The sequence below is a fragment of the Lepidochelys kempii genome, chromosome 3 (assembly GCF_965140265.1).
Source record: "Lepidochelys kempii isolate rLepKem1 chromosome 3, rLepKem1.hap2, whole genome shotgun sequence".
NCBI classification, from domain to species: Eukaryota; Metazoa; Chordata; order Testudines; family Cheloniidae; genus Lepidochelys; species Lepidochelys kempii.
The window spans coordinates 23849938-23872213 of NC_133258.1; the positions used below are offsets into that span (position 1 = coordinate 23849938).

At 40.2% G+C, this 22276-nt stretch overlaps 2 protein-coding genes across 10 annotated transcripts in view; one reads left to right on the forward strand and one right to left on the reverse strand.

Moving 5' to 3' along the window:
- Nucleotides 1–8427, reverse strand: part of GEN1 (GEN1 Holliday junction 5' flap endonuclease) — a 33874-nt gene extending 25447 nt beyond the window's left edge. The window contains exons 1-3 of the mRNA XM_073335952.1: nucleotides 8372–8427; nucleotides 1630–1836; nucleotides 978–1164 (exon numbers count right to left, since the gene is read on the reverse strand). Coding sequence (XP_073192053.1) covers nucleotides 978–1164; nucleotides 1630–1790 — 348 coding nt within the window. The 5' untranslated portion in view covers nucleotides 1791–1836; nucleotides 8372–8427. The remainder of the gene's footprint in view (nucleotides 1–977; nucleotides 1165–1629; nucleotides 1837–8371) is intronic.
- A 93-nt stretch (nucleotides 8428–8520) lies between these two features.
- The window catches only part of SMC6 (structural maintenance of chromosomes 6), a 91166-nt gene continuing 77410 nt past the window's right edge, over nucleotides 8521–22276 (forward strand). For 2 of the 9 annotated variants that reach the window (XM_073335960.1, XM_073335954.1), the window contains exons 1-10: nucleotides 12057–12103; nucleotides 13268–13416; nucleotides 15306–15423; nucleotides 16781–16886; nucleotides 17869–18005; nucleotides 18795–18856; nucleotides 20379–20459; nucleotides 21038–21139; nucleotides 21393–21512; nucleotides 21624–21722. In XM_073335960.1, the coding sequence (XP_073192061.1) occupies nucleotides 13273–13416; nucleotides 15306–15423; nucleotides 16781–16886; nucleotides 17869–18005; nucleotides 18795–18856; nucleotides 20379–20459; nucleotides 21038–21139; nucleotides 21393–21512; nucleotides 21624–21722 (969 nt within the window). In that variant the 5' untranslated portion in view covers nucleotides 12057–12103; nucleotides 13268–13272. Of the gene's footprint in view, nucleotides 8735–9008; nucleotides 9290–11090; nucleotides 11157–12055; nucleotides 12104–12462; nucleotides 12486–13267; nucleotides 13417–15305; nucleotides 15424–16780; nucleotides 16887–17868; nucleotides 18006–18794; nucleotides 18857–20378; nucleotides 20460–21037; nucleotides 21140–21392; nucleotides 21513–21623; nucleotides 21723–22276 lie in introns of those variants that run through there. The other 7 variants (XM_073335961.1, XM_073335962.1, XM_073335956.1 and 4 more) reach the window with 6 other exon arrangements.

The window sequence follows — 22276 nt, forward strand, 5'->3', positions numbered from 1 at the left end:
AGACAGGCTGTGGAATTTGTACAGCATGTTTGGGGTTCCTCAGAAAGAAAAAGGCTGAGAACTCCTGCTTTAGAGACATATACACAGGTCTATACAACACAAATATGTTTATTAGGTAAGTAATCAAAAATATAAAAGAAAAAAGGCTTTGAGGAATTAGATGGCTTGAGAAATTGGTAATGAGATACAAAGCCTTTTACCTCATAATCACTAGTCTGAATCCAGCACAGATCAATAATGACTGGAGCGACTTGTCATGCAACAGCTGTTAGAAGAAGTGCTAGAATTTCAATCTACTTTCAAATGGATGGGTGTCCTGATGCCAAAATCACCACAACAATAGTTCACCTTCCTACCAGGATCAGCAAAGAAATTAAGGAATGGAACAGAGTAAGTCAGGTTTAAGGCGCATCCAAGGAATGGTGAAGAGAGCTTGTGCCAACACTACCTGCATAATGCCTATTGTGTGCTTAGCTAGAGACGAGTCTCCAGCATTGTCAACCTAGAACTATTAACAGGCACTATATTTACTTAGGATTTACTGTCAATATGCATACCTTGGGGTTTAATGAAAATGTATTGAAATTTGCATAGTTAGGGGAGACTAAGTGTGTAGACTCCAGAGGGTGCATCATTATTTTTACATGTGCTAATTCAAATGATCATTCTGCAGTGAGTGACATCTTTGTGTTCAATGCTGTACAGTACATATGGGAACACACTGCCCCAAGAAGTTTATATGAACTTCACAAAAGAAGGGGGTTCATAAACTTTTAATTTAACAAATTAAAGGATTTATATCCAATCTCAAAGTGATGTAAATTTTGGGGGAGGGGGTAGAATCTCATTGAAAAATCTGTGTGGAGTCATTTCTCTGTCAGATTTATTGTAAATTCTTTCCTTTTTTTTTTTTAAATGTTTTTTCCTCCATCTCCGTTCTCTAATACCACAAATAATGAAATTCCTCTATCACTCACCTCTTTTAAAATGGATTTAAAATAGGATCTCCCTGTTTTTGCAGCCCTAGGTTTTTTCGAAGACCCATAGCGCAGCTCATTCCTCTTACTGATTGTTTCTGCTTTCAGCTTTGGGGCATCCCCCTCCATCACAAACACCAATTTGATTTCCATTGAGGTTAAAGAAGAGATTCGAAAAAATAGATTCCTGTATTAACAAAGTAAATAATTTCACTGAAAAATTTAGTTACAAATTAAGCCTGATGACAACTGGTGTGTATACACTAAATGGAAATTTCATGTTGGTCAAAACTTCATAATGAAACCTACACAGTTTCAAACCAAGGAAAAAAAACAACAAAAGAAACACCTTAAGGACAATTGGATTATAGCCCTACCCCAATGCTTCTCCATCCACCCAAAAAGATTCTATAGCTGCCATTTGGAAAACATACACAAAAATATCAGAAAAGATTTCATACCATTTTGTATTGCAAGTCTTTGTACAGGTACATAACTATATGGTAATATGGACTACCATGGATTTTGGAAGTACCTTGGCATAATTCTGGAAGCACAGCACCAAACGAGCAAACTATATCATACAGATTCAAATACTTACCGGTTACAGTTACCCACCCAAAAAAAGGGGGGGAAAAAAAAGATACTGTACCTAAGATGAGGCTTGGTGACTACTCCAATCATCTTTTTAACAGTCTGTGCCTCACACACCCACAGACTTAAATCAACAGCAAGGGTTTTTCCCCTGAGACTTCTCAGATGAACATGTTCTTTCACAGGCTCCAGGATCTGCCATAGATTAGTCACTCCCATTGTCCTGAATTCCTTCGTGCCAAAGTGAGGGCATCAGTTGTAAAGACTGATCAAAACAAAAGTTTACAGCTCATAATATGGAATGTGGTAATTTTTTTTGGGGGGGGGAGGGCAGAAGTAAGTGCTCTAAGTACTTCTAAAAATAACTGTTAATGACTAAGTCAGTGGTTCCCAAACTTGTTCCGCCGCTTGTGGTGGGCCGGCCGGTTTGTTTACCTGCCGCGTTCACAGGTTTGGCTGATCGCTGGCTGCGGTTCACTGCTCCAGGCCAATGGAAGCTGCTGGAAGCGGCGCGGGCTGAGGGACATACTGGCCATCGCTTCCAGCAGCTCCCATTGGCCTGGAGCAGTGAACCGCAGCCACTGGGAGCCGCAATCGGCCAAACCTGCGGACATGGCAGGTCAACAAACTGGCCCGGCCTGTCAGGGGCTTTCCCTGCACAAGCAGCTGAACAAGTTTGGGAACCACTGGACTAAGTGAATGACACAATCAAGCCATCCAAATATTTAGAGATTTCAGTTTATAAACCCCTTGTTTAATGGATGAGCTCCTTGTAGGACAACTTTTATTATAAACAGGCTACAGTGCTGTCTGAACAGAATGATAAAGATGTCCAGTTTAAGAAATCATTTTCATCTACATCTGAAGTACCTCTTTCTCACTTTACATGATAACTGAACATCTACTGCCCCAATCATTTCTCACAGAAAATCTGGATTTCTATGGATAAACATATTTCTGTTCGACTACAAGAAAAGAGCACAGATACATGCCATTGTGTCTTTCTATTCCAAAACTGAGGGTGAGACTGTTTGAAATTCATGCTCCTTTATTTCTTCTTGAAGTTCCCACTTCCGTCGAACATCTGGGAATTACTTTTATGGAAATAATGCTTTTTGTCCACAACCAGAAAGACACTGGAACAGATCCTCAGGTGGTGGAAGTGATCACAGCTCCACACTGGAGCTATGATCATTTATACAAGCTGAGGATCTACCCCAGTATATTAAATGGGATACATTCCTTTTAACTCTCTCTGCTTATGACTCTAAATTCTTCCTTTCCTGAATCCCTCCCCCATTCCTTCCTGTAATCTGATTTCCTTTTATTTCTGTTTTCTCGTCCTCTTTCCCATCCCCTTCAGCCTTAACTGACCCTCCTTTCCAGTGCTCTTCTCACTTTCACCCCCTGCCACTCTTAAAATATCAACCTTTTACCTCTACCCTGCTTCTTTGCGAGTGTCCATTTCTTCACCGCAACACCAATCCATTCCTCTTGGAAGGAGAAGAAATACATTTTCCTTATGCTTATTTCTCTACATTTCAATATGAAATAGACTTAAATAGAAATTGGATTTTTTTTTAAATCACTGTTGTTAATGGTTTATGAATGTGTCTATTTTACTTTTGAAATAAAGAAAATCTCTCATAGAAATGACACAGCAATCAGGTTACATTGTCACATTAAGAAAAAAAGATTGTTTGTGCTTAAAGAGTTTTGCACTACTTTCGAGAGCAAATCATGACCCTGTAGGTCAAAATTGTATCAAATAGGAAGACAACTGCAGAGAAGTTTGGATACAGATGAGGAATGCTGCCATCTAGCAGCCTCTTGAGCATGTGGCTTTCACAGAAAAGGGGTATCAGAGAAACAGTGTTAATGCAACACTAACAAAGAAGTATGAAGCCCTATATACCTGGGATTCAGCTAATTGATCAGTTATTTCTCTTGCTCTCATTGCAGGAATTACAAGTTGTTCTAACTGAAGGACTTCTCACTACTGATTTTCAGGGGTTACATTCTCCCAGTAGATGGTCCATGCCTCTGGAATTTGCAGGACCTAAATCTGTATTAATTCGCTCAAATAAGTGGACTGATTTTCAGAAGTGCAGAGCACATACAGTTTCCTTTCCTTTCTAGGGAAACCACTCACTCTGGGTAGTTAAGCCTTTGTTCCCTGGCCCCAATCAGGTCACTTAATTACGCTCCTACCTTTAAGAAGCCAAAGCTTGGAAATGTTACCTTGTTTGACCTTTGAAAGATTTCTGCTTTAGTTTATTACTGGATATTGATACTTTTGCTGTTGAGCAAAGGGCTTCTCTGCTGGCTTTTGAAGCCCAAAGGCTGCTTTTTCTTTTCATAAACATAATGGTAAGGTGACCAGTTGCTTTGCAGTGGGAGCCAATATAATTTTTCAAACAGATAAATTTAACAAGAGAAAAAGCACATGCCTGCTAAATTGTAGTACTGCGTCTGGCAAGAAAACTATCCCCCTTAGCAACAATGTAGGCTTCCTTTCTCTAAGGACTTAAGAACTTCAGCTTCTAAATGCTGGGAAATCCCAGAAGTTAATTCATTGGCTAGTAAAGAGCTGATGACTTATATTAAGCATTTTTGTGCCCGATGGGCATTTGGAAAGTATCTAGTAATACAAGTCAAATACATTGGCATAGCTATGCTTCTGAAGTTTTATGTACCAGAACAGGCATTGTAAGAAATTAAGTGGCCCTGAGTGCAAATCTGTAAAAAAAATAAAAATGTGTGTTGGGCTACCTCTTGCACTGTAAGAAATCTGATGTTGTGAACAGCACAGGCAAGAGAACAGAAACAGGAAACTGAGATTTTTCCCACTCTAGTTGCTGTGTTTCTGCTGACACCTGGGGCTGGCCTGTACCAGCCAACTGGGGCTGCAGAGCTGTTCCACTACTGTGTAGACTTCAGGGCTTGGCCTGGAACCCAAGCTCTGGAACCCTCCCACCTTGCAAGGTCCTAGCACCAAGACTCCAGCCCAAGCCCAGAAGTCTACACAGCAATGAAAGAATCCTGCAGTCCAAGATTGAGTGGTTGGTACGGGGCAGTTGTGGGTGTCTAGTTGCTGTGTAGACATGACCGCAGAGACACTCATTTGCTAAGTAGTAGCGTCAACAGTATATACTTACTCAGATAAAAGATGCTTTAAAACTACACAGAAGTATTCTTTTTTGCCACCATAATATTTTAATATTTCCAATAGTTACCTTTAAAAAATAGAAAGCCTTGAACAGAGCACTCTGCAGGGGGAAAATTAACCTTCTTACCACCTAACTGGGACTTCCAGCTTTTTGGGAGGTGAACGAGACAACACTTAGCAAAAAGCCCTTTTGATGTTACCATTTGTTGCCTATAAATCAGTCTACGTTTCTTATATAGCTTCCTATAACCTTTGTGTTAATTGGTTTATTAGTACTATGATGACATAGCACATCAGTATTAATTGAAAGGGAGGATAAATGCATCAAAAAGTATTTCTAATTCCATACACATGCAGAAGTAGCTATATAGACAAAAGTGTGGCTAAGGCAACTTACAAAATGAAAAATAAAACAAGACAATGTTTCTCAACATCATAGTAAAATATTAATTTATAACTAGGGATGTGATTTTTCCTTTCCATGATTCAAAGTATATTAGTTGCTGAAGTAGCTAGACGTGCCATAATAAATTTTGGAGGTTCTTTTATTTTTGTCATTTAAATGATTTAGGTGCTAACCATCTTGCAGAAAACTGTACTGTCTTGAATGGGGCTCTTTGCAAAAGACCCATCTAAACAGATTTTATTTCAGGGGCCTCAGTTATACCAAATCTCCCATCCCACCTTCTATACCTTAGAGAAGGTTACATCTTCACAGCAGGACCTTATTTTTCCTGTAAGTCTGTAAATCACCCTAAAACACTGTTGATGTTATAATAAAAACAACAAAATTTAGGGAGTTGGTCTGGCTTCCACAAAAGTGAATTGCAATACAGTCACTGACATCAGGTCCAGGATCTAGACTTGTAAACCAGCCTTTAAAAGTTTAGAGCCAGTAAGTCTTACAAACAATGAACATTTTACATGATTACAATTAACTCAACAAAAACAAAGGGAGTACTTAAAATGAGTAAACAAATTTAAAGCTGATGACAATTAATGGTTTGCTTTAAACAGGTCATCTGACTATGCAAATTTATCCAAGAAATCTTGGCCAATGCCCCTCAATTCTGCCCTACAGTTCCCCTGCCCTTCCCATACTGAGATCTCCCCACACAGGAGAGTTCTGCAATTACTTGTTTTGAACTACAATCCTCACCGGTATTCCAAGTCCTGAGATATCACCACACAGCTTTGCCAACACACCTAAGCTCCCAAAGTGCATCACCCACTGCTATTTCATTTGTGGGATATCCCCTTGTTTTCAGTAGGACAAAAGAGTGAAAAAGTTTTATGAAATGAAACGCAAAACACATTCGGTGCAATTTAGTCTTACTCTTCAAATATAAAAAGACATGTTGCACAAGATTAAACACTTGCAATTCTTTCTTTCTGTAAGTAAAACACAAGAATAAAACTATTAAGTCCCCATGCTACTAGCTGCTTAGGCTGCATACAATGCTGCATCTGCCCTTAAAATACCAATACTTTTACCAATCCATGTGTATTCTCAGCATTAGTGGATTTTGGAGGGGGAAAGGGAAGAGAAACACTAAAATCCTGAACCCATTGGGGCATAGGCACTGAGGTTTTCTTTTCCCCCAGGGTGCTCCACCCCCACTCTGCTCTGAGGGCAACCCCCACTTCACCCCATTCCCTCAGGCCCCACCTTAACTCCGCTTCTTCCTGCCCCTGCTCTGCTCCCTCCCCAAGGCCCTCACCTGCTCACTGCTCTCCCCCAGCTTACAATCAGCTGTTTCAGGGTGCCACCAAACAGCTGGGGCTGGTGGTGCTGAGCACCCACTATTTTTTTTCTGTGGGTGCTCCAGCCCCAGAGCACCCATGGAGTCAGCACCTATGATTGTGGGTACTGGGACGGCCCACCCAGAACTAAAGGTCTATCCACTCACCCAGGCCATAACTGAAGTCTTGGGGCAACAAATGAACAAACAAGAATGGAGGGAGAGTCAAAAGTTAAAAAGCAGGGAACTAGAACAGGAAATAGACGAGAGAACACTCAACAGTGCACACTGCTCCTCAAAGGTGTCTAGGGAGCCAGTGGACACTGCCCAAGGAACTTTGCTTGGAGGTGTGAGACAAGGGACCAGAAATAAGCCCCACAGTCACAGAGATGCCAGTGCCAGGAGGCTGACAACGAGGTCTTGTGACTTTCTGAGGACATGGATGGGGTGTGTGTAAATGAGGTGTGGGGAGAAGTGCAGCCAGAACCTCAGTAGGAGGTTCATCAGATGGCAGCCCCTCAAGACCATTGGAGTAGAGTGTCCCAAACTTCTCAGGGTCTTGCCCCCCGTTACTGCTGTCTGTCCTCCACAGGAGGTTGTGGCTCCAGGGGCAGGGGGACATGGACGAGATAAGGGGCCCAAGGCTGGGGCTGCAGCTGGACCATGGTGGGGGCCAGCAGCTGGGTGCAGAGCCGTGGCCAGGGCTGAGAGCAAAGCTGGGTGGTGCTCCTGCACAACCCCCTCCCCCCTCTGCGTGGGGGCTGGTCTGGGCCCTGCTGTGTCCCCCCAAATGTTCCTCTGCACACCCTAAGGGGGTGCACCCCACAGTTTGGGGACCTCTTCTCTATGCAAATGTGCAGCACAGTCTCCCTCTTGCTGCAGAAAGGACAGGTGTTAGGGAATTCTGCGAACTGCATCAGATACATATGCCTGTGCTTCTGGCTCCCTGGAGGAACTGTCAACTAATATCCCTGGTGGGCCACCACTAAACTGCTGGTTTCAGTGTAACAGCCGTGTTAGTCTGTATTCGCAAAAAGAAAAGGAGTACTTGTGGCACCTTAGAGACTAACCAATTTATTTGAGCATAAGCTTTCGTGAGCTACAGCTCACTTCATCGGATGCATCGGATGAGCTGTAGCTCACGAAAGCTTATGCTCAAATAAATTGGTTAGTCTCTAAGGTGCCACAAGTACTCCTTTTCTTTTCACTAAACCGCTGCAGCTCACTCCTGATACTAGGTTCTTGGGGGACTATAGGCTACACTGCATCCAGGGCTCCTGCACTGTTTCTGCGGAGCCAGGGCAAGGCCAGGATTGGAGTTCAGGTCCCCACAGTGGGAAGCAGGTAACAGTCTTGATGGGGTCCGACTATAAACACACATCCCCAGGATGCTAAGCAGGAGCAACTGGGATGTAACACAGGGTTGGATATTTTAGGGAGACCAAGATGTGACCTGTGTGTCAGGAGAGTGAGTGTGGGAGGGGATCCGAGCCGGGGGGCGGGGGGAAGGAGAAGGGGAGAACTAGTGTGGGATGGGACGCAGAGAGGAGGAAACAGCCCAGGCAGGGAGGGGACTGGGAACCGAACGCGGTTGTGTTTGTGTGTGTGGGGGGGTTGTGACAGGAGGGAACAGCCCAGGCGGGGTGGGGGCTGGGCACCGAACGCGGGTGTGGTGGGGGAGGGGGGTGAGAGGAGGGAACAGCCCAGGCGGGGTGGGGGCTGGGCACCGAACGCGGGTGTGGTGGGGGAGGGGGCTGAGAGGAGGGAACAGCCCAGGCGAGGTGGGGGCTGGGCACCGAACGCGGGTGTGGTGGGGAGGAGGGTGAGAGGAGGGAACAGCCCAGGCGGGGTGGGGGCTGGGAAACGAACCAGTCTCCAGGGGGTCCCACCTGTGCGGCCGGCAGCGCCACGACGTCGCACTCTACAGACTGTATCACTCAGTCCCGGCCTCAGCGTCGGATTCGTATTTGGCGGGGGACCCTCCCACCTTCCCTCCCGGAAGCGGCTCCACCTCCGCGAGGTGGTGGGGCGCGGAAGTACTCGGGCCGCGCGTGCGCACTCGGGCGCGGGGACCGGGCTCGCCCGCTTTCCCTTTCCGGCCGGTGGTCGCAGGCTTGCAGCCTAGCTGGGGGTGGGGGCGGGGCAGGGCAGCGCGGGGTCGAACGCTGGGACTCGGAGCGGGTTTCAAATCTAAACGGATCCTAACGCTACCCGCTGTTCCTTCTCCGCAGCCCCGCCCTCCTGCCCGCGAGGTAAGCGGGGCGCCTGGGGAGCCGCTCCTCCTCGCGATGAGCGCGGGGCTCAGCGGCACAGCCGCTGGCGCAGGCAAATCGCCCTACCCTCATGGAAGGGGGGGTCGCCTGAGCCCCCGCCCCCGCTCGCCGGGCCGGTGGAGCTGCTGGGCAGCACGTTGGGATGGCGTCCTTGGTGGCCAGGCTGCCAAGTCCCTGAGTGGCCGTGGGAAACCTGTGGTCACACTAACGTGGCTCTTCCCAGTGTATCAAAAAGTGTTGCGTTGTATTGTACCCCCAGGTGCCACTAGGCTAGATCCTGGTTTTCGTGAGCGCTGGGGGCCAGGGAGCCCATTGTGCTCGGCGCTGCCCAGACACAGAACACGACAGCCCCTGCCCAGAGGCGTTTACTAGGCAAAACCGACAGACTCGTCGCTTCCAAGGCCAGAAGTGACCCCTGTGATCATAACCCGGGACTGCCTAGAACTAATACCGGTATCCGTTAGAGCCTACCTTTAGAAAAAATCTAATCTTGATTTCAGACCTGTCAGTGATAGAGACTCCACCATGACACTGGTAAATTGTTCAGTGGTTAATTATGCTCACTGTTAAACATTTATGCTTTATTTCCATCTTAAATGTATCTGGCTTCAATTTCCACCCATTGGATTGTGTCCTATCTTTCTGTGGTAGACTGAAGAGCCCATTGTATATTTTTTCCCTATGTAGATACTCCTTAAATTCTGTTTTGTTAAGCTAAAGACAACGGAGTATGTGTAAACAGTGAGACAGTACTGGCCAGCATGATAAACTGTAGTCTCTGTACACTAGATCAGGCCAATGGAAGTGGTCTGCAAAATCTGGAAACCATTCTGTAATTGGACAAAATATGGTACTTTGCAACAGAGGGATCTGTTAGCCTGGTCTTCAGATCTCTGTAGTATATTTTTGTGTGGGACAGTTTCAGGGACCAGGCAACCAGGATTCACATGTTTGTTTGTTGAAGTGCTCTCAATGTGTTAGGTGCTTTCCAAATTGTCAATCCTAAAACTGTCACATATTGCCTATTACACAAGGTTAGAAGGAATGGGAAACTCTTCTAGTTGGAGCCAGAGTGTGGTTGAGAAGTGATGTGGGTTTATTTTTAGCATTAGGACAAAGAGTGGTTATTTCTTTCTGGTGCTCCATTTATAACTTTCCTTTAGGGTGAATTATTTCTAAAATCACTAGAAAAGGATGACAGGTTTCAGAGGAACAGCCGTGTTAGTCTGTATTCGCAAAAAGAAAAGGAGTACTTGTGGCACCTTAGAGACTAACCAATTTATTTGAGCATGAGCTTTCGTGAGCTACAGCTCACTTCATCAGATGTTTACCGTGGAAACTGCAGCAGACTTTATATACACACAGAAATCATGAAACAATACCTCCTCCCACCCCACTGTCCTGCTGGTAATAGCTTATCTAAAGTGATCAACAGGTGGGCCATTTCCAGCACAAATCCAGGTTTTCTCACCCTCCACCCCCCCCCACAAATTCACTCTCCTGCTGGTGCTAGCCCATCCAAAGTGACAACTCTTTACATAATCAAGTCGGGCTATTTCCTGCATAGATCAAGGTTTTCTCACATCCCCCCCACCCCCATACACACACAAACTCACTCTCCTGCTGGTAATAGCTCATCTAAACTGACCATTCTCCAGGTTTAAATCCAAGTTAAACCAGAACATCTGGGGGGGGGGGGGGGTAGGAAAAAACAAGAGGACACAGGCTACCTTGCATAATGGAATAAGGGAGAAGCAACTGAAATCTTAGAGTTGCTGATGAAGGCGAATAGTCTATTGTTATACTTGGTGAAAGACCACTACAGAAAAATATGGGAGGGGAGGGGAAGAAATATACTGTAGCAAGACAGCTATTGAATGTTCTGAGCCACGGAACAAATAATTCTGGTAGGAAAAGAGTGACTAGAGAGAATTTCCACTCTTTCCTCTGCCTCCCCAAGGAAAACCCACCCTAAATTGCTGTTCATCAATTATAGTGGCTGAAGTGAAGAGTGTGATGATCATTCAGTCCATGTTGTTACAGTTTCATTTGGGATGTAAAGTATTCTACTATCTGAAGGAAAGATATAGTTTCTTTTTTAATATTTCCATATCTGCAGGAAAAATTTGGTCATGACGCTGGTTGTTGTCCACTGATTAATCAATCAGAACTAATCTCCAGAATAGATGAGGCCTTAGTAATGAAAATTAACCAATTTAGCTGTATTTTTTTGTTTGTTTCCATTAATGTTAATCTTAAAAGTTTACTCACTGCTTATAATTTCCATAGGAAAACATCATAATTAAATTGTGACACTTGTTTATTTGTCTTTTAGACACAGTGAGAGATTTTCAAAGGTGCCTAAAGGAATTCTTCAGCTCCGTTCCCATAAAAATTAATGGTAACTTTGAAAATCTCAGTCCTAATCTTTACTTGATTACAGCATGCTAGAATTATTATTACCCCAGCAGCTCCCCGCAGGTGGCAGGGGGATGCCTACAGCCACCAGCCCCCTCAGGGGCAGGGGACACTTGGAGCTCCAAACCGCAGGTGGAGGGGGACCCTGGAGCTATGAGCCTCCATGAGTGGTAGGGGCCCCCAGAGCTCCCAGCCATCCCCACCCTGCAGCTGCCCAGCGGCTTCCCATTTTGTAATGGATATTTTTCTTTATTGCCTGTGACCTGTCTGGGACTTTTACTGAAAATATCCATGACAAAATCTTGGCTTTAATTATTATTCGTGCAGTGTATTACCACAACACCAGTTTAACCATAAATTCCTTTATATGCTCTAAACATGATTAAAAAGTCAAAATAATAAGTAATTTACTATGTCCAAACAGTAATATAAAACGTTTATAAACATTTGATGAAGATACTTACAAATGGGCTAAACCTAGGAATGCTTAGATCATCTTGGTCAGGCAGGTATTAGCAATGAACCCTTACTTTTTAATGCCCTTTAATGAACAAATGATGTCATTGCCAATTATCTACTTCACCTAAAAACAATTGAGACAATTCATCTTTATTTCCAGTCTTAATTCAGATAAGATTTACAATCTCCTGTCTTCCCAAGGCCTTTTCTCCCTATCTCTTCGCTCCTTGCTGAACAACAGTTTTTCCCTTGCATGTGGGTTAACCTCAGCCCTAATTTTTGAAATAACACTGGTTTGTGTTTTTCTTTACAACACGTATTTCTTTAACCAAACTTAAGTTAACTCTAATTCTTTAATATTATATTCTACACAACATCTAAAACCTGTGTTGGGTTCATTTCAGAAACATATGAAAGGGGGACTTTGTCTCGGCAATGACAAAGTAAGCCCAGCTTTCTTACTGACAGCAGGTGAGGTGATTTTACCCTGTTCTATCTTTATCTGTTTGTCTTTTCTCTCTTCAATCAAACAGGAAGTAGGATGGAACAGATGTAACCCTGGTGTAAGGCCTCCTTGATACTGTTTTATTTTTCCTTAGGCTATGAGTGACTGGCTTTCAGCATAGGCTCTGCGCTGTCTGTAAACTTGTCAAGTGACAAGTGTCTTCATGGTCTAATGACAGAGCCACTTGTGTGCACTTGGGATTTATCTTTCTTGAGCCTCACCTGCTGAGTAACTTCACTTGCTCTGTTAACTTTGGATATGTTAAATTCTTTAAGACTGGTAATTCTTTATTTTTTTTTAAATCTGAAACCAGTCCTCGTCTGCCAGCTAGTGCTTTATCTTGTAGAGGTGAGTACTGAGTTCTTAACACCTGTTGACTTCAGTGTTCAGGGCTTCTAAGCACCTTGCACAGGGTGTTTAGCAACTTGTAGAATTGTGCCCTTGCTGTATGTTCATGAAAGATATTTTTCAAGTAAATCGTGTGTCACACGAAGTTGAGATCCTGAGTAGAAGAACTTAACCAGTTAGAAATCTTTTAACATTGGAGTAGTGTTTTGAAACTGTTGACATTTCTGGATCCTGCAAGGACTTCTGCACAGGCTTAGTTTTACTTACTGGGCAGACCCACTGAAGTTAGTGGGAATGCTTAGATACATAAAATTAAAATGTGAATGAGTGTTTGCATGATTGAAACTTTATTGTTCCTTTTTGATGCAGAAGTGTGCTTCCCTCCCATGCTTCCTGTAGTGCTAACCATACTTTGGTACTCTAGAAATAAATAAATTCCAGTACAATGTGTACTTTGTTAGTGTCATAACTAAACCTCTAAGTTGAATAGGAGCTATCCATTTATAGTCCAATTGTCGTCATTACCATAATTGTACCAGCACTGATGCCTTTCTGTTGGGTTTGCTCAGCTTTAGGTTTTCAAAATTTTTTCTTTTTGTCTGACTTAATTTTCACTTTGTTTTACTGGGACTTGTCAATATTGCTTCAAAAGTGGGCAGATTCTGTCAGTTTGCTCTTTGTGATCATTCATATTTTTACGTCGATATAGACCTGTGTGTTACAATCTGAGATATTTTTCGTTTAGCTAACTGGAACTTACGATTTACCCTACTTTTTTTCAGTACTTATGGGTAAGAGAAAAGAGGAAAGCTTTTCAAAACCTGGATTCCACAAAAGGCCAAGACAGGAATACACAGATGAATCTAATGATGAGCTTGATGAAGAAGAATGTTCACAGTTTCAGTCTAACAGTAATTCCAGTTCGCAGTCGGTAAGATGTGTGTCCTGTTAGAAATGGTAGTGTTAAAAAAGAGGAAATAAGCAAACTGGTATAAATATACTACTGTTTGACTCAGGTTGATTGTAAAGCAGGAGGGTCTTGCATGTAGGCTGCAGAGGGAACAATATGAAAATAAAGCTACCAGTGATGTTTCTATCTTGTCGTCTTCAGTTGTCCTCTGCTACATTTGAGGAAACATCTTTCCTCTGGAATAATTTTTTAGGGTGCTATCAACCATAATGATCTCTTCCTCAGATTCATACGCACGTGTTACACAATTTCTTGAAGCATTCTGTTTTGATCCTTTTATAAATTTTACAGCCTGTTACAGTCCCCAGTTGTCCTTTGGAATAGACAGTAAAGATTACTTTTTTTAAATGCAACTTTAATAATTTGTGCAATACATACTCATGGCAACTAAGCATTGTTTAAAATTAAAATCATAAGTTGCATTGGCAACCACCGTCAGTTGCATTACTTCTGAGGGCAAAAAACATAGGCAACCAAGTTAAGGAAACAAAATGTTTGGTTAGTCATCCAAAAACGAACCAAATATGTTGTGCAAGTTGATTTTATGTTGCACAGAAATGGGGGGTGGGTGGGAAGTATTTAAAAGATAAATGAGTGACTTGAAAGGAGCAGTTGGAGCCACTGTAGCTTGTTAAACATATTCCAAATACTTTGTGACACCATCAAAATAGAATCATATTTTTGAAATATTTTTTTTGTGTAAAGTGGTAATTTAAAATAAAATGAGGATGAATGTCATCGTTATTGCTCTCTAGAGTAGATGAGTCATAATGAGATAAATATTTTAAGAAAAAATGCTTTAAGAAGAAATGCTCTTCAAATGCAGTGTTGTGTTGTCTGATGTGAGAACTCAAGTTACAGGTGGCCTTTATATATGCTTAAAACCGTTACTTGTTTCTAGGAAACAAAGTACAGAGAAATGTATTCCAAAAGCTTTAACTTTACCCTAAAAACTTTCTAACAAAATATATTTCAACATTTTGCCACTGGATTATCCCTTCTGCTTCTAAATTCAGCTCCTTCTTCCCAACTTTGAAAGTTGTTTAAAAAGAGTAAAGATTATTGTAAAAAAAACAAAAAAAATCTATATGGTGTATGAAGAAAATTATACCACATGGAAGCTAAATAATAAAAGCATGCTGTGTAAGATGTTCATGACTCGGTAACTTTAAGGGGAAAAACTAAGACTATATATACACGGCATACCTCTTGTGTACCTATACCCCACAGTGAAAGGCAGGCTGCATCCACACTGCTGTGTGTAGCTACATATGTCCCCAGAAGCAGGGAGCTGCTGGAGCCTTTCCCTACTGCCTTCCTGCTGCAGGGGAAGACTCCAACAGCAGGACACTACACTGCTAAATATGGCAGCGTACATAGGGAGGCACTGTGTGGGCAAGTAGAGAGCCCTGTATGGTACATACTCAGGTACATACCTGCAGGGTTCAGGAAGTGTCTTTATTAACCTACGCAGTGACTCATCATCTACACTGCTATTTATACCCATGCTGGAGGGGTGTCTGTGGTGCATATACTCTAATGCTATGGAAAGGAGTATGCCGTGTAGATGTACCCTAAAACTATCTTTGATAAATGAAGGATTTTGATAACTATTTGCATTAATGCTACCTTATGACTGAATTACACCACCAACTATACATTTTCATATTGTTGTGTAATTTGTATGCATCGTCACCTAAAGCCCTTCCATCTGTTGTCCTGTTTTGGCTACAAAAGTATATGACTTTTGTTACCACTGCCATTTTATCACTAAGCTCTCATTTTAATTTCTCATTTTACATGACTCAGTTTTGTGTTTGATTTATGTCATTTTCATGATATTTCTGTAGACTTCAGGGGAAGTGGGGATAATTGAAAGCATCCAATTGAAGAACTTCATGTGCCATTCAATGTTGGGGCCCTTTCAGTTTGGATCCAATGTAAACTTTGTGGTTGGAAACAATGGAAGTAAGTATTAATTTTCTCATTTCTCTGTCAGGGGCATTTTTGGGGGACTTATCCAAAAACTAAGCCAAATATGTTCCTAAATATTTAGAGCCAAAGTTCATTAAAAAGTCTTCCTTTTAACTACAGAAAAGGAAAATCATTATTTATACAAACTTCTGCTTTTTCATTAATGTTTGTCTCAGTGCTAAACAAGATAGAGGTTTCTGTATGTTGTGATTTTAATTTATACAATACAACATAGTCCTTAGTCCTGCCATGAGTGCAGGGGGCTGGACTAGATGAGCTCTCAAGGTCCCTTTCAGTCCTACGATTCTGTGAGTCTATGGAAGTTCATTACAAAAATCTGTAAAGTATGCCCCAAAGCAAGTGTTGAGAGATATATATATATATATAAATAAAATAAATATTCTTCAAGTGGAGAACAGAGTTGTGATAAGACAAGAAACCCAAAAGTCCAAAAGAAAAATACTACGCAACTGGTAGACTCACTACTTTCAGAATAGATCCAAAATGTACAGAAATTGAGAAAACTTTATCTGGTGCATGATTTGTCTTAATTCTTGTTCTCTGAAAATTATTTTGTGATTAGAGGTAAAAGGTCAGTATGAACTGAACTCTTGCACATTCAAGCTCTGGAAAATAACTCTTGTTAAACGCGTTGTTACCTTCAAGGGGCTAAAATGCATGACTTTTTGTTTAGTTTGGGTTTTTTTCAAGTCGGGTTTTTAGTAAGTTTATCGGTCCTTTATTCATAATTTAAAGGACGGGTGTTAGGTAAAACAAACCAATTTAAATTTTTCTTGTGCATTTCACCTGCTTGGACAAATCAATAAATAGAAAAATAACTAGTCACCTCAGCTTGCATTTCTAATCACTTTTGCTCTTTGTGTGTTCTGTCCTAGTGGAGCACTGCAATGTTTGGATTGCAGACACTAGAGAAACTTATTATTTTCATACTTAAAATGGTGATCTTTGAATTTTTTGTTCTGTAAAATCTTTTAGTATGGCTTTGTAAAAACAAAATGCACAAACACTACTATTACTTCTCAAATTTGGACGTGAACTACTTGACCTATACTTGTTTATGTTAGGAGACAAAATTAGGGATATTCTTTTCAACTCAGTTTGAATACATTGAACTAAGAAAGCTTTTTGTGGAATAAAAACTGGAAAAGTGGTAATATTTTGCCAACATTGGAATGGTTGGTGTATGCGCCTATCAGATCTTTTACAATAGATATTCTTAAAGTCTATTTTCAATTTTATTAGTCTGACTTAGATGTGTACAGGTTTGGCTAAAATTATATACACTGTAATTGAATTGTATAAATAGAAGATTGCTTGTTTGCTTTTTCAGGTGGGAAGAGTGCTGTATTAACTGCTCTTATTGTTGGGCTTGGGGGAAAAGCTACCACAACTAACAGAGGATCCTCCTTGAAAGTATTTGTGAAAGATGGAGAGAAGTAAGTGAAACAGTGTATTTATTTGTTTGAGGTGGGCTGTTAGTTTGATGTTTAAAGTTAGTTTGGTCCATTGAGTTACAAAGTCCTTAGTTTTCTTTTTTGCTTTATTGGGCCTTTTATAGGATGAGAAACATTTTTAAAAATACAGGAACGTGTGGTTTTAAAATAATAAAAATTAGTAGGTTGGACTTCGGTGTGATATCTGAAACGACTAAATTTTTTAAATTAATCTGAAATTTAGTCACAGTCTTTAAACTGCTATATAAATAGAAATTTCATTTCCTCTCAGTAGTCAATTCTAAGATAACTTAAATATTTTAAAGAATGCCCATAAGTACTGAACTTTCTTTAAACTCTTTACTTTGAGCAGCCTATTTATCCCCTTCTGCCGTGGAACCTTATTTTCGTCTGGAATGGGTTGTCCGATACCCAGAGCTGTTTGTTAATGTTCCTCTCAGCCCCCAAAGTAGAAAGTTGACTTATGTACTAATTCAGTTATCTATTTGATTTATTACTTTTTCACTGAGTTGAGCAGAGACAAATGGAATGCCTTTTGCTCTAATATCAGAGCATCTAAAATTGTTGCAGCACAGCCAGTCTGCATCCTACCCTTTCAGATAGATTTAAACTTTCTGTTAACATGCTACTTAAAGCCTTTTTTAACGTTATGTTTTACATGGAACTATAGCTGAGTGCCCATAAAAGTAAAGGTCTAGTATCATGGTTAGATCCAGACACATAGCTCAGACAGCTCTGACCATGCATCTCAGTTTGGCCTATAGAACTTTCTGCTTTGGAGCTCAAACTCTCCTATGCAAACACAGTGCCATGGTAGTTCTCTGTTGATCTACAATTAGGATGAAACAGACCCAACTAACTTCGGCTGTGGCCTAAACAGGAATTGAAAATCTATTGGGGGAAAGTCTATTTCTTTATCTTGAATGATTCAAACTCAGATATTTTAAGTTGATGTTTATTTTAGTTCTGCAGATGTTTCAATAACGTTAAGAAACCGAGGTAAAGATGCATTTAAACCAGAAGTATATGGCAGTTCTATTATTGTGACTCAACACATTAGCATGGATGGAAGTCGAAGTTATAAACTGAAAAGCAAAACAGGTTTGGCAGTACTTCATTTTCAATTTTAAAGCATTTGAAAAAAATATTTTCATTACTGTCTTTCGTATGTTTGTGGAGGATTAGGTATTTCCTGTGAGCCAGTGAACATTCAAAAGGATATGACAGCGTTAGCTAGTTTTTCTATACTGGCTCTGAGAGAGAGAGATGCTTGAATAATAAAATGAATAAACAAAAAATGTAACTTCCATTATTTTAAAAAGTAAAGCTTAATATCTTTCTAGTAGCATATTTGCATTTCTGTATTCTGACTTTAACAGTACTGTGAAATTATTAGCCATGTTCTTACAATTAATTAAGAAATACTAAGTAGTATTTGTCACATTCTGACTAGTGACAGGTTGGTTCACCCCTTGTTGCCAAAGAATGGTTACTTGACAGGTTATTGCCAATCAACTTTGATGACACCTGGCTAGAGGCATCGACTTGTCCTTTGTCTTTGAGAAACTGGTTTAGCCAGTCCCCAGACTTGTCTCCTAAACGTATTTCAGTCATAATTGCAGTTTGTTAATAACTTTGCATAATGTTATGTTAATAACTAAATAATGTTGCTGCATACATTTTACGATCATATTATTGACCAGTGAGCTATTAGTTTTCAAGTGATACCTCACAATGTATATTTTGTACAGAGATTATTAGAATAGTGTGTAGAGTGTGAATGCAGTGGTGCATTCAGTCACAGTATATCAAGCTATACATTTTTTGTACTTATCTATGATTTTGGATATAAACTGATACGGGTTTTTTCATTTTTTTTTATACTTTCAGGGACGTTAATTTCTTCTAAGAAAGAAGAACTTACTGCAATATTGGATCACTTTAATATACAGGTAATTGCTGAAATATTTGTTAGAGTTCTACGTTACTTGTAGAGGCAAACTGAACACTTTTGCTAAAGCATGCTGCATTTTGATGAACGAGGACACCAGTTCTTTCATACTAACACAGTGCTGCATCATTTACATTCAAAAGGTTATCTTTACAGGCAGTGGCTAGGAACTCAGGTTTGAAAAGGAAAAACAGAAAATTTACATTCTGCAGGATATGAATTTGCTATAGAGATTGGATAAACCAAATAAGCAAACCAGGTGTGACCTCATGTTTGGGATTCAGTCATGCTGTTCTGGGAATTCCCAGTTTATGTATTGATGCCTGTTGTTTCATCCATACAGTAGAACGTCAGAGTTACGAACACCAGAGGTGTGAACTGATCAGTCAACCACACACCTCATTTAGAACCTGAAGTACGCAATCAGGCAGTAACAGAGACCAAAAAATAAGCAAATACAGTACAGTAGTGTGTTAAATGTAAACTACTAAAAAAAATGAAGGGAAAGCAGCATTTTTCTTCTGCATAGTAAAGTTTCAAAGCTGTATTAAGTCAATATTCAGTTGACAGGTTTCAGAGTAACAGCTGTGTTAGTCTGTATTAGCAAAAAGAAAAGGAGTACTTCTGCCACCTTAGAGACTAACAAATTTATTTAGTACTCCTTTTCTTTTTGCGAATATTCAGTTGTAAACTTTTGAAAGAACAACCATAACATTTTGTTCAGAGTTATGAACAATCTCCATTCCTGAGGAATTCGTAACTCTGAAGTTCTACTGTAATTGGTATATATAGTATCTTATATATAGTATCTTATGTTACTCAGTTTCTGCAGACGGTCTGTAGATCAATCTGTTCTAGCGGAGACCTATTTGGTTAGTTTTCTTCCTGTTAAGTGATTCGGTGAAGAACAATATGTACTACTATTCAGAGCCCTATAAAATGTGTTACAGCAACACATATGCAACATATGCAGAGAAAATCTTTAATATGTTACAACTTAATGTAAATATTGTACTGCTTCTGTTGGAATTTCCATGCCAAGTATAATTTTTTGGGATGTGCTGAATGGTTTATGGAACTGAAGATGGATTCTTATCTTTATTTCACTCATATAGAATTGATTCCAGATCAATCGTGGAGAAAATCATGACACTCTATAGCTGTTCAGTGGTCTGTTTAACCATACCAAACCATACCTCCTCCATCCTCCTCCCCACATATATATTTTTACCTTCATTTCGCGTCCTAGTAACCAGTGTTCACGTCGTAAACACTACTCCCACGGTGTACCTCTCTTTTGCCTTAGCGTGTGCCTTCTTGGAAGACTCAGCAGTCAGTTTAATGAACAAGAAGACTGGACTAATGTCTTTCCTTGAGATGTGGCTCGTCCAGGTCATGACTTAGTCAAGTTGATAGAGGAATGTAGGAAAAATGGAAACCTCATTTCCCATTTCTGTCTTGTGCTTTCATTAATATTAACTCAGTTTAAAATACTTATATTGTTTGTAAATGTGGTGTTACAGGTAGATAATCCTGTGTCTGTTTTAACCCAAGAGATGAGCAAGCACTTCTTACAGTCTAAAAATGAAGGTGACAAATACAAGGTAAGCTAATCAAGATCAATGGCATTTAAATAAAATATTATAAAATACAGTTCCTGTTCAGTCATTTTTAATTTTTAAAACTTCTGTGGGGTTGTTGCATGCAGTCCAATGAAAGCAGAGTTATATTCAGAAAAATATGATGTAAATGGGAATATATTTGTTTCAAATTTGTGTAAAGAATTTACCAACGGCATATGAAAAATAATTTTGAAAAAAAAAAAAGTTAATTGTCTGAATTTGACAGCCTTCAAAGCACATTGCAAAGCTTACTTTTACTCCCTGGCCTGTGAGGAGATGGCTATTGGTAGGTCAGGATAATGGTGGTGTGGGACTATGGGGAATTGTATAGGGAGGTTAAGTACATATGGTAGTTCCGTTATTTGTTACGTTATTGCTGGGTTATTTGATTTGATGTGCTTTGCAGTGTCTGGTGCATTGGCTTAATGTTTTATAAGACTGTTTAGGGTGCTCAGAGTATTGGATGTGTGCACGTTTTCTAACAGTTTTTAAAATCCACTTAATTCCCTTTACAGTTTTACCAAAGCTGAAGTTTCGATCTCTCTCTTCTTTGGTTTTAGTTCTTTATGAAAGCAACCCAGCTGGAGCAGATGAAAGCTGATTATTCATACATTATGGAAACTAAGTCAAGAACTCATGACCAGATAGAACAAGGAGTAGGGGTATGTAAAGGTTACTGTGGTTAATTACTACACACATAGACACTGAAATAATATAAGAAATACAGCTATTACCCATTATAAAATGCAGTTGCACCATAAATTAACTATCAACCTGTAATATAGTTTAGCTGGGTTGTTTAAATTCATTAATCTGAGTCATTTTAAACTTTTAAAAAATTATCCTCCTACAATTCCATATTACACCAACAATCCTTTATGCTCATTAACATTTGAATCTTTTTACTTTTTTTAGCTTCTTCAAGACCTTAGGCAGCACTATTTTGAGAAAGAGGAGCACTACAAAAGTATTGCGTTCGTGAGCGAAATGCAAACCAATCTAGAGGCTTTGAAACATAAAATGGCCTGGGCAGTGGTAACTTTCTTGTTAGAATATCTTTTTCTTCAACTGAAGTTCATTTAATTTATCTTCAAATTACCTTGACTGGTCTGATGTATATTTCAGTCTTTCTTTTAAACATTTCAGGTGAATGAAACTGAAAAAGAAATGAAACCAATCAAAGATAGTATTGATATTGAGGAAGGACGTACTGAAAAGTATGATCAGAAGTTAAACGAATGGCAGGTAGGGTTGTCTTAAACAACATGTTAATTCTGAATTTAGTCTGGAAGCATAATGTAGTAAAATCTCATAGTAAACAAAGCTGATTATCAATACCACTGAACTGCTTCTTTTTTGCTGATGGTGGCAAATCAACTTGAAGAACTCCTTCCGTTTATAGTCATTTGTAACATTCAAAGAGTTAATCAGGTTTCATATTCTTAGTATTAACTGATAACACAGTACTATCAGTCAAGGCCACAATTTAACTTTGTGAGGGCAGCGTATTTGACATGCATATGTTAAATTATAATTTTAAAAAGTTGATTTTTAAACATTTTCTTGAATATATATCTATATAATTGTTCTAGGTTTGTTGTGTTTGGTAGCATTATGTTTGTGGGAGAAAGGGCTTTCGAATCCCACTCCTCTCGACGCATTTCTGATGACATTTGATCAAAATTTCCACCAACAGGATACTTCAAGTTGGAAGGTGGGTGGGTGAACAGCGAGTCTCTCTTGCCATGTTACAAAGGGTGGCATCATTGAAATTCTGATTCTGTAGATTTTTTACAAGT